At 46.9% G+C, this 12,679-nt stretch overlaps 1 protein-coding gene across 8 annotated transcripts in view; it reads left to right on the top strand.

Annotated features, from left to right (window-relative positions):
• LOC119433033 (histone-arginine methyltransferase CARMER) overlaps positions 1–12,679 on the top strand; it is a 145,085-nt gene that overhangs the window by 56,430 nt on the left and 75,976 nt on the right. For all 8 annotated transcript variants that reach the window (XM_049658447.1, XM_049658450.1, XM_049658452.1 and 5 more), the window contains one exon: positions 10,453–10,534. In XM_049658447.1, coding sequence (XP_049514404.1) covers positions 10,453–10,534 — 82 coding nt within the window. The remainder of the gene's footprint in view (positions 1–10,452; positions 10,535–12,679) is intronic.

The raw sequence follows: 12,679 nt of genomic DNA, 5'->3' as shown, positions 1-12,679 counted from the left end.
GCAGCAGCGCTGTCCCAGGCCGGCCAACAGCCGCTTCTCGATAACGGCAGAAAACGAAAGTTCGGGGAGCTGGCGCCGGGCCGGCTCTAGTGCCGGCGCCTGCACGGTGGCGGGCGCGCACGGCGACAGTCGAAATTAAGGGAGGTACGAGGGAGGGCGAGGGGAGCCACCGAAGCGGCGGAGTTGCCGAGCCGAAATCTGCGTCCCTGCCGCCCTCCTCCCTCACATTCCACGGTCTCTGCGTGCGCCATTCCCCATGCCGTGCCGGCGGCGCCCGCTCCCTGAAGTTTCGTTCACTGGCGTTTTCGGGAAGCGAGCGTTGGCCGGTGTCATGAGCCAATAAAGGAAGGAAGAAAGAAAGAAGAAAAAGCAGAAGATAAAAACAGAACAAGAAGACACGAGGACTCAGTGGTAGAAATAAAGAAGAAAGAAGGTATAAAATAAGAGCTTCCGAATAAAAAGAATACATTATATGAAAGCAGAAGAAGAAGCGCAAAAGTGCGCGTGCAGCTACGTGGCCAACGAGAGAAGAGACACGTAGCCGAAGAGAGCAGCCCAGCTACGCTCTGGGACGACGAGAGGCAGAAGGAGCTGGAGGCCGAACGGGACGGGTGAATCGCGGAGACGGCGGCAACCCAATGGAAGCTGTGCTTCAGCTGCCGCGGCCACGACCCGCGAGCTGAGCGAACGCCCCATCGGAAGCCGCAGCTACAGGCTGACGGCACCGCTTCTCGGATTCCCTGCGGCTACGATCCGCAGGCTAGCGGAATTGACCGGGCGATCCAGGCGCCTCGGTCACCCCACCGTCCTGACCCCCGAACCAGGCCAACCGTGGACCGAACGTCGGACACAGCGACTTCGAGTCTACGACGCATCGACGGGCCCAACGACGTGTCGCCGGAAGCCGCGACGACGAGGTGACGTGGCCTCTTCGATGGACTTAATGTAAATATTTTGGACTTAGGAATTATATTATCTGATGACTTTGGGGATTTTCTAGATTTAACTCGTGTTGTAAATGGTTTGTTTTGTGCTGTTTTCTTTGTCGCTTGTTTTTTCAATTATAAATGTTTGTCTTAAACGAGCGACTTGTCCCCGTCTGTCTTTAGTCCACCGAAATCCGTGACAATTTGGCGAGCCTGCCAGGATTTCACGGATTTCGCCCTCCTTATTGGAATTACATTTGATACCCTCAATATTGTCGTAGTGACTTTCTCTTGCGTCGCTGTCGAGACTTCCTACGGTGCCTACTTCCCTTCTTAATTCTTCTCTTTCCTGCACGTGCATGGTTCCTGCCTGGCTTTGAAATTCTCTTTGATGGACAAAGCTTCCTGAACGCATGCTTGTTTGCGCGCCATCTCGCTCTCAGCAATCTCTTCATCTTCCGTCTGTACTTTCGTGATGCACGCCTTCTTGAGCGATTTCACGGATTTCGGTGGACTAAAGACAGACGGGGACAAGTCGCTCGTTTAAGACAAACATTTATAATTGAAAAAACAAGCGACAAAGAAAACAGCACAAAACAAACCATTTACAACACGAGTTAAATCTAGAAAATCCCCAAAGTCATCAGATAATATAATTCCTAAGTCCAAAATATTTACATTAAGTCCATCGAAGAGGCCACGTCACCTCGTCGTCGCGGCTTCCGGCGACACGTCGTTGGGCCCGTCGATGCGTCGTAGACTCGAAGTCGCTGTGTCCGACGTTCGGTCCACGGTTGGCCTGGTTCGGGGGTCAGGACAGTGGGGTGACCGAGGCGCCTGGATCGCCCGGTCAATTCCGCTAGCCTGCGGATCGTAGCCGCAGGGAATCCGAGAAGCGGTGCCGTCAGCCTGTAGCTGCGGCTTCCGATGGGGCGTTCGCTCAGCTCGCGGGTCGTGGCCGCGGCAGCTGAAGCACAGCTTCCATTGGGTTGCCGCCGTCTCCGCGATTCACCCGTCCCGTTCGGCCTCCAGCTCCTTCTGCCTCTCGTCGTCCCAGAGCGTAGCTGGGCTGCTCTCTTCGGCTACGTGTCTCTTCTCTCGTTGGCCACGTAGCTGCACGCGCACTTTTGCGCTTCTTCTTCTGCTTTCATATAATGTATTCTTTTTATTCGGAAGCTCTTATTTTATACCTTCTTTCTTCTTTATTTCTACCACTGAGTCCTCGTGTCTTCTTGTTCTGTTTTTATCTTCTGCTTTTACTTCTTTCTTTCTTCCTTCCTTTATTGGCTCATGACATATGCCCACCTTCAAGAGTTTTTCCATTTGAAAAACTGCTTCTTCCTCCTTGTATCGTCGTCTTCATATGTTGTTCCAGCACTAACTCTTGTTCTCTTCCACCATTTTTGTCATTTGCACCACTGGTTATCTTCCCCACACATCACTTCACTTCACTTCACTTCACTTATTCACTGCACTGTACACATCGTCGAGTTCACTATTGAACACAAAAAAAGTCATTGTCGAACACTACTTTATCAAATCCCCGCTGTACCACTTGTCTCTGTAGCACCCAGTGGTCCACTGCTTCACACCAACACGTACACCACTTAACCAACATTACTAAACTTACTACATCACTAAACACCGCTCCTACAACACTACTCACAGTTAGCGATCAGCCTTCACGCGACTATACTTAACCACTCCGCCACTTCACAATCTGCGCTACCAAACTCTACAAATGGCAAAATACTATCAGTGGTTTTCGTCCTACCAATAATTTACAACCAAATGTGCGTTTTCACGCAACATTACCCTAAATACATTTTTATGAATTCATCTACCGCTACGATGGCAACATAGGATCACATTTAGGAACACTGTTGTATTACTGATATTTATACATGCCATGGGAACAATTTTCATAACTATTGTGCAACCATTTCTTAGATTCTTCTGAGCAGATATCTTGCTAACAAAAAACCGCCCCTAAATGCAAGGTACCCTCTGATTCTTTCCGCATAACCTATTTTACGTCTTAAACAGCAGTGGTATTCCCAAATCCCAATCACCTTAACTATCAATCCGAACCGCATAAGAATCCGTGTCGTCTCCTTGTTGGAATTACATTTGATACCCTCAATATTGTCGTAGTGACTTTCTCTTGCGTCGCTGTCGAGACTTCCTACGGTGCCTACTTCCCTTCTTAATTCTTCTCTTTCCTGCACGTGCATGGTTCCTGCCTGGCTTTGAAATTCTCTTTGATGGACAAAGCTTCCTGAACGCATGCTTGTTTGCGCGCCATCTCGCTCTCAGCAATCTCTTCATCTTCCGTCTGTACTTTCGTGATGCACGCCTTCTTGAGCGATTAGTGTGGCTGCTGGTTTTGTCCTTCAACTCGAACTTGAATAAGTGACTCAACACCTTTTTCTTGTCATGAGGACATACTCGCGATCTGCATTTAAGTACTCGTCGCTCTTGCTCTGGACCTTTGTGACGTTCTTTGTAGTCGTCACATTCAGATGTTCTACGACTGTTCACCCTACAGTTAAAGGCCGCTTTCATGGTTGCTTTGCAATGAGCAATACCATAAAGCGTAGCCCATTGGTGCTTTCTTCGGCTCCTCCTTTTGGGTATTGACTTTCTCCATTTCTTTTCCTCGAAGCATTTTCTCAATCTGTTCTTTCTCTTTCGCTTCCTTGTTTTCTCTTTCTCTGTTTTCTCTACGCGCTCTATCCCTCTGTCTGCTGTCATCGCCTGCCTAATGCACACTACTTTCTCGTCACTCGTAAAACTTGGGCATCTTTGGTCGTCTGGCTCAGCAACATCTTGCTTGCAGGTCACTAGCTTGTGCTCACAGGGGTTTCTGCAGTCGAAAGTCCCCATCTCTTCAAAAGCCTTGCCATGGTCGAGTACTCTCCCTTCCTGCATGACATCGTCAATTGCCCTGGTCTCAACACACACCGCGTGCAGCGATGCGCTACTCCCTCTTTCTTCAGTGTCCTTTTGGTTCGTAGTTTCTGAGGATAGTTCGCCTTCATGAGCACGACCTTCTGGTGCGTATACTGCCCTATCGAAAATACACTCATCATTCGGGTGCTGTACCATTTGCTCTCTCGTACAATAGAATTCGGTGGTATGGTCATCCTCAGCCTTACAGCGGTAGCTATTCTGTAGCAACAGTTCGCTTGTGCGAGGCTTCTCTTCGGGTATGCTACGATTGCTATGTATTATTTTTAATGCCTCTGGCATCTCTGTCTCCCTACCCTGGAACTGTCCCCTCTTCTCACATGCTTGCCGAAGAGTTTCAAGTTCCAAAGATCGAGCGGCACGGACACGGTTCATTTTATCCTCGATTAGTTTGAGGCCCTGCTCCTTGCTAAGCTTTTTCTCGCGAACCGTAGCTAATATGCTGTCCCAATCCATCTCCAGACCACCAAAAATCTGTGACAGGGCCGGAAATGGTGGAATATCCTGGCAAGCTCGCCAAATTGTCACAGATTTCGGTGGACTAAAGACAGACGGGGACAAGTCGCTCGTTTAAGACAAACATTTATAATTGAAAAAACAAGCGACAAAGAAAACAGCACAAAACAAACCATTTACAACACGAGTTAAATCTAGAAAATCCCCAAAGTCATCAGATAATATAATTCCTAAGTCCAAAATATTTACATTAAGTCCATCGAAGAGGCCACGTCACCTCGTCGTCGCGGCTTCCGGCGACACGTCGTTGGGCCCGTCGATGCGTCGTAGACTCGAAGTCGCTGTGTCCGACGTTCGGTCCACGGTTGGCCTGGTTCGGGGGTCAGGACGGTGGGGTGACCGAGGCGCCTGGATCGCCCGGTCAATTCCGCTAGCCTGCGGATCGTAGCCGCAGGGAATCCGAGAAGCGGTGCCGTCAGCCTGTAGCTGCGGCTTCCGATGGGGCGTTCGCTCAGCTCGCGGGTCGTGGCCGCGGCAGCTGAAGCACAGCTTCCATTGGGTTGCCGCCGTCTCCGCGATTCACCCGTCCCGTTCGGCCTCCAGCTCCTTCTGCCTCTCGTCGTCCCAGAGCGTAGCTGGGCTGCTCTCTTCGGCTACGTGTCTCTTCTCTCGTTGGCCACGTAGCTGCACGCGCACTTTTGCGCTTCTTCTTCTGCTTTCATATAATGTATTCTTTTTATTCGGAAGCTCTTATTTTATACCTTCTTTCTTCTTTATTTCTACCACTGAGTCCTCGTGTCTTCTTGTTCTGTTTTTATCTTCTGCTTTTTCTTCTTTCTTTCTTCCTTCCTTTATTGGCTCATGACAGCCGGCCTTGGCAGTTTCGTGGCCTCGCTCCGCACCGTCATATTTCACGACTCGCACTCAAAATTCTGGTTTCAGCCTCACTGGCTGTTTGCACCACGTGCCCTTCTCCTCCACTTCGTCTCTCTTTCTTCCTCGAGCACTCCTTGGGGCTCCTGTTTGAGGGGAGCATTCGCCGTCTCCGTTGACTTCCTTACTCCCAGGCAGCTGCACTGTAACCGGTATTTCGTTACCCACACCTGCACTATAAGCGATACGTGTATACATGGAGTGCTATGGGAAAATTAACGGGAGTCTGAAAAGACCGCACTATATCCGGTCTTGCACTATAAGTGGTTACGTTACAAGGGGTCTATACTGTACTGTGGTGCACTGCGCCCCTGCAAGTGCGGTTCACCTAACAAGGAAGCGATCATGCTGGAATTGTCTGAAATTGTCTGAAATATTGAATGCTGACCAAATTTAAATGCCAATGTTTTGGCAGATGCTGTGAAACAAGAGAATGAATCTAAAGAGCAGTACATTCCATGGAGGGAAAATGAGCATGGAGCTCTCAATTTTCCTTGCTGCGCATATGGCATACTTACCAAGTCTCCCGGATAACCTTGGAGACTCCCTGATTTGGACCATTTCTTCCGGTTTTATGGTTGACAGGAAAGTCTCCCAGAAATTGGTTGTGTCCTGTTCCCGCGTCCAGCACTGTGTCAGGCCATATTGGCAAAAAAAAAAAAACAAAAAAAAAAACGAACCCAACCCAATCTAATTCAGTTAGAGGTTCATTCCGCAAAATTAGGAAAAGTAAGGGAAACCCTATACATGTGCTATTTCGTTAACCGCAGAGCCGCTCCTTACGCTGTCTGGGTTGTTGGGTGCCCTAGTGGTCCTAGTTTCATTAAGCTAGCCAGCAAATGCTGCCTTCGGCAACTAGCTCCATCGTTCTCCTCGGCGTCAGCCGTTCTGGCATTGCATAGACCTACGGTCAGTCATGGCTTTAAAAGCAAGGTGCGCTAGCGCAAAAAGTATCTTCAAGTATTCTTAATGTAGTGCTCAGCCAAAGTGATGCTGGGTATTTTGTTGATACCAGAGAGCAATGCAGAGTGCGAACGGCAATTTAACATTGTGAAAAATACAAGGATGCAGTACCGCTCGTCCATGTGTTGCTTGTTCAGGTCGCTAGGAAACGTCAACCTCGCAAAATGTGAAAGAAATGGAATTTCTTACAATCGGTCATCTGAATAATTTTTGAACACCCGCCGTTGTTGCTTTGGCATTGCGCTGCTAAGCACAAGCTTGCGAGATCAAATCTCGGCCGCAGCAGCCGCATTTCATTGGTGGCTAAATGCAAAAGCGTCGGTGTGCCGTCTGTTGGGTGCACATTAAAGAACCCCAGGTGGTCCAAATTAATAGGGAGTCCCCCACTACGGTGTGCCTCATAATCAGATGGTGGTTGTAGGACGTAAGACCCGAGAAATGAAATTTTTTAGAATTTTTAAGGCAAAATTAGCAACAACAAAATGCTTGCAAAAGTGAGACTTTAATGTTCTTGTGGTCATTTGTATATCTGTAAATAGAATTCTAATGAAGTTCACCTGGGAGTACTTGAAGATATCAACATGGGGGGGGGGGGCATGTTATCCCCCCCCCCCCCCCCCCCCGTCGATCAGAAGATCTCCCGGATTTCGTTTCGCCAAACTTGGCAGGTATGATATGGAACCATGGCTCATGGAAACTACGCCCATATGGTATCGGCAAGAGTAGATCGCCACGCTGCTTACAGAATGCGAATGGCCTCCCACGGGAGTCTGATATGCGTTTAACAAGAAAGCATGGCTGACATTCTGTCTTTTGCAGAGTGAAGCCGTGCCGTTGAGATATTGGTGCTGCTGGGTTAGTCTTTGTCTAGACAAGTGCTTTCTGTAAGCAGCATTTTAGAGTTCCACGAGCAGCGAAAACAAATCTGACCCCCCCCCCCCCAACTCCCACTTAGGGATATTTACATTACAGTTTGAATTTAGCACCCACAGCATGCCACATCGGCACATTTGCAGGAAGATACATTGCGGCATTGGCGCACAACTCATCGCCGTTCGATTTGGGGGTTCATGCTGAACCCGTTTTATTCATGCTCGCACGGTTGCACGTGAGTGGGAGTGAAATGAAATGTTCTGCAAGCTGAAAGCCATGTTAGCAACTAACAGTGTGTGTGTAGTTTTGGCAGTAACCAATGCCGCGGCCGAAGGGGAAGGGCCAAGAACAAAGGGACCGCGAGATGTCGGAGCGATGATACGCACGGAAAAGGATATGATGGACTTTTTAGGGTGGTCAAAAAGCAAGAACGACTGGTTCCAACAAGAAGTCAGTTCCAAAACTCGACATAAGTCTGCCTGGCTGGTTGCTCACGTATGACGATTGGCCCTTTAACTCTTTGTTACTGCACCTACAAAAAATCAATCAATTTGACAATTTTTCTATGCGTTGTTAACATTTCCATTGAAATTCTTCTAGCGACATAATGCACCATCTGAAACAATGACTGAACTTTAACTATTCGTCAGATTTGACAATATTTTGGCAGATGTGGGATTCTGTGAAAATAAAACTTCGATTGGAGGTATCGTTGAAACTAGCCTACAGTGCTCCTTGTACTTATTCGATGAAAAGACTCAAAACTTGTGTTCTGGTCGACTCAGCAAAATAATTTTTAATTGACAGCAGCAGTGAAGACACAGGAGCTTCTCTCAGGTTGTCAATTTTACGATCTGACATATAAGCTGTTTTAATGATGTCTCAAAGAACGGTAGGTGCTGATGAGCCCATGTTATTCTGATAATTGTTTTTGACTGATATCAAGTGCTACTTTATTTCTTCCGCCATTGGTTGCTTTTATCCGTCAGTGCTTCGACCGCATATGTACAAGTTATTACGAGCAATCCTTCCCTTCGTGGGGTGTTTTCACTCACACAAGAGCACACAGTCTATTTTTGACCGACCTTCGATCGAAGTTTGAATAGCTGTCTAATCTATTACATTTTGATCACCACCTTTGCAAGTGCCCTTATTACTTTACAATACATTTATTGTGCAACACTCCACATACTGTACAGCACTGCACAGAAACTGAGCAAAGCATGTGTAGGCTCCAGTGCCAGTTCATTAGACTACCTTGCTTGCACAGAAAAGCTGATCCAACGCGGGGATCTACAATGAGGAGGCTTCTGCATACCCCTTGACCTGACAACCATTGCCTTGCGAGCCTGTAGAATGCAGTAAAAAACAAACTAGTTGCAATGAGTAAAAACAAATGCTGTTGAGAAGTAGGAATCAGGTACATATTTTATGTAATTTTTATTCTCAGTACTCGTACTAGAAAAAAATAAGTTTTACATTCATTCGTGTTCCGTGAGGTGCTTCTTTAAAGTTTCACATAAGAATCCCCCAAAATTGTCAGCAATTATTGCTGCTATACATCCATTCAAAACACCAGTCATCAGTCTATAATGTTATGTTTGGCAGTATACGTTGCGACTACTACGTCTTGAAATAAAATGTCAAAACTTGAAAGCACCGAAAATCAGCATATTTGTAGTGGTAACAAAGGAGTTTTTCAGGATTATCACAAGCGTATTTTCAGTATTGACACGGACACAAGGCCAGTCATGTTTACACGAGTCGCAGTACAAGCATGCTGATGGCGGCACAGTGCGTATTTAACAGGCTGATTTACTTCTGTGGTACATCCATTTCTGCCTTTTCCTAAATAAAATGTGCAACAAGCTCTTTGAGCCACGTTAGGCAAACCATGCTTTTGTGTTCAATCAGTATACAGTATCAAAGGCCATTCCGCAGCACGAGTGACTTGTGATATTCATCTGAGAATAATAAGTTCGACAGGGCCTTTTGGAAGCAAATCGGTAAATTCATGCCTTTCATGATTTTGAGAAATTGTCCATGGAGGTCTCAGATTGGCACATAATATATTGTGAATTATCGATATATCGAACTATTCTGTGATCATCTTCAAGTGTGATATGTATCTGGGATACTGTAGTCTGGAATGTACACTCGGCATGATGGATAAGGTTTGGAAATGAAATGGATTTTTTAAAGAATCCATTTCATTGCTTTTACAAAGTTTGATGCAATCTTCTGAGGTGATAGGAGCAGCTGCACTCCGCAATCGGCTTTTTGACTGCTGCAGCTGTTGCTGGACACACTGACACTTGAAACCTGAAGCTTTTTCACGTTTCTCTGCGTTGCTCGATTATGATGCTAAATAGCCATGTGTTGGCGCCTGTTTGAGCGCCAGTAAACTGATGTCATTAGAGGCGTGTCATCACATTGATGGCAACTGCTTACTCGTTATATCTCCATTGCAATAACGAATACACACAGCAACTGCATTGCATTAATGGCTGATAAAGTCGATGCCAGCACAAACTCTGTGGCATGCTAGATGAAAAGTGCTGAATAGAGTGCATGGTTTCGTAAGACAGCTGACAAACAGTGTGTCACGGTGACAGTTGGTTACCTAAAATGTACATTTGGTACACTGCAGACTGTTTTCACAGAATTCAAAAGCCTGAGTATTTGATTGGGCAATTCTTGATGCATAAACTGTATGAAAGAATATATTTATAACAAGGGCTTGTGCTTGAGAGGGTAAATGAAGGGAGATATGTATTTTATAGCAGCCGCTGGTGCAAGCAAAATTTTAAGTTCAAACCCACAATGGTCCAAAAAACACAAGGCTCACAAATAATTTGGTGTGGATTGACCCATATCATAGGAAAAGATGGAGCATGGCAGGATCTCAGTGGCGGGATATAGAGCAGCGTTGACATCATCAAGAATTGTTTGGGTTGAAGTTGGCATGAATGCAGGTATCCATCTTCACCAGTGTTTCTGTGGCACCTATGCTGGAGACTACATTGATGTGCCTGTGGCCCAAGTCAAATTGAGTGGCACCTGCTGGCAATGTGGGCATTGTGCCAGCTGCACCGACTGTGCTGACAGCATGGCGTATTGAGCCAGATGGAGCTGAACACGTCGCAGTATGCTCAATCTCCGACTCACTCAGCTGCCCTTGCACTCTGCAATACATAGGGAGGAAGATATGGAGAACAACTACAGCAATGTTTCACTTTCACTGTGGTCGATCTGCAGTTGGACTGCATGACACCAACATGTGCTTGGTTTGGACAAGCAGTCTTGACATGGTGGGGGTTTTGTTGCGTAGGTACCAGCAGAGTTTCCACGGCGTGGACCTGTCCAGCTTGCGGGAGGCAGCAGTCAAGGAGTACTTCAGGCAGCCTGTCGTGGTGAGTTTTATGCACCCACAACTGGGGAGAGTTTCACAGCACCCACACAACAACCAGCACGGTGTATAGCCAACTAGGGATTGATGCCAGGTACTACCAGCTTCAAGAGCATTTGAAATTCCGGGTCTCAGAAGAACGCTAAATTTATTTGCAGCAGCTCAAGCTAGTCGGAGCTTACGGTTGCCAAACTTACTCAGACTCAGGGCGACCTGTTCAGTGAGCCAAGCTAAGTAGAAGTTGTACAGTCACCGACCGATTTTAGTCCGAAAAATCGAAGTCCGAGAAAATCGTTCACCCTAAAAAAGAAAACTTATTAGGCTTAGAGTGGTATAAAAAAATCTTTAATAATGCCCTGCCTCATACTACGCTTGGAGGTGATGAGATTTGCATGGATTTGCGCAAGACTGATGTCGTCTCCGCATACAGTCGACAAGAGCGTCACTGCGTTGGCGATCTCTGCTATCGCCACTGAGATCGAAGAAAATAGGCCCCGTTACTTCGCACTTGGCCTCCGCGGTCAGCTCCGGGAGCACGTCATTCGCTCCGGCCTTCCCATTCGGGATGACCTTTAGTGAAGTTAATTTCATTCATTCATTCCCATTCGGCGCGTAGCCCAGCGGAGAAGTATAATCTTGCTAACTCTGTACCGGCTCAGTAATGCGCCGGCGCGCTGCCGGAGCTCAATTCGGAGGCTACGCTTTGCACCACTTGGCTCTCGCGAAGGCACAGGAGGTGACGCCGATCACACAAATGAGAAGCCGCACACGTCTCTGAGGCGCGCACACCACGTGCAAAATAGCAACCGCAAAGTGATCATGACGATAGTGCTGATCGAAAAGAGAAAGAAAAAAGAAAAAGTGTCATCCCCTAGAGCGTTCTGTCAGCTAAGGAAGAGCGGGTATGGCCTCCGAGACAGGAGAATGGCGCGCGTTTTTGTGCATCTCCCAATCTTCGAGGCTATACAGCTGGCCACTGGAAGCCAAGCCTGGGCAAGCCAGCGGAAAATTCAACATGGCAGCCTTCATGAACGGGCAGCGTCGCTCGGAACGAGCAGTTTAATCCGGAAAATCGAACTTAGGAGCCTAAATTCATCTAAAAAATCGGTCGCGAAAATGCATTTGCTCTATGGGATTCCTGATGGTGCATTTATGAAGTCCGGAATATCCAACAAGTCCGAATTTTTGGAGTCCAAAAAATCGATCGGAAACTGTATGAGTAAGACCCAGACGAGTCAGCTTGGGTCTGAGTCCAAGCGAGGGCTCTAAGCAAAAAATTAGATGTTGCGAGTTAGTCTGTGCGATGTTCGTTTATTTTGCCGGCTTACGCCACCCCTAGAAACATGTGGCAATTGATTACCAATTTATTGGTGCTCCTCATTCTTTACACACACCTCATTCCCACAAAGCTTTAACTGGATGCGCTCAGCTGTTTGAAACAGCGAAGGTTTTACTACCCTCCCAAAGCATCGAGAACATACTCTATAATTTCTTATGGCAGCTGCAAAGAACCAACACTGAAATCCTCCTGCCTCATTCCACCAAAGATGCACAGTATTCACACCAAATTTCAACTACGTACACCTTGTATAGTTTAGAAACTATGCAATTTTCAAAACTACACTTAATAGAGCCCAATTACCATGATTTTGGCAAATTCACAAAGCATGCCTACCGTATTTACTCGAATCTAATGTGCACTTTTTTTCCCAATGAAACGGGCCCAAAAATTGCATATGTATTTTCACTGCCGCGCGCACATCCCAATTATTTTTTTGCCAGTGAGCTGGTCGCCAACAAAATGTTCGTTCATCGCGCTGTAGCCAGTACTCTTCATCCTAGACAGCTTTGCACTCAGTTTAAATTAAACTTCTGTTTGACGCTGCGGACGAAACGACGGCCATTATTGATGCGATCATAGATGGCGACGTTGTGGTTCTGAAGACAGGCGCCCGACACATGCATTGAGTCAAAATGGAACTGTTGCTGTTTACTGCAACGAAGGCACACCAGACTAGAAGCCACATTTCCAAAAAGCCCCGCATCATAAAATATACAGTTGAAGCTCGATAATTTGAACTCGAAGGGGCCCGAAAATTTGTTCGTATTAAAGGAAGGGCGTATTTTTGAAGTATTCCGAGCATCATAG

The sequence above is a fragment of the Dermacentor silvarum genome, chromosome 11, assembly GCF_013339745.2.
Source record: "Dermacentor silvarum isolate Dsil-2018 chromosome 11, BIME_Dsil_1.4, whole genome shotgun sequence".
Classification (NCBI taxonomy): Eukaryota; Metazoa; Arthropoda; class Arachnida; order Ixodida; family Ixodidae; genus Dermacentor; species Dermacentor silvarum.
The sequence above is the reverse complement of the archived record's forward strand: the minus strand, read 5'-3'. Positions and strand labels throughout refer to the sequence as shown.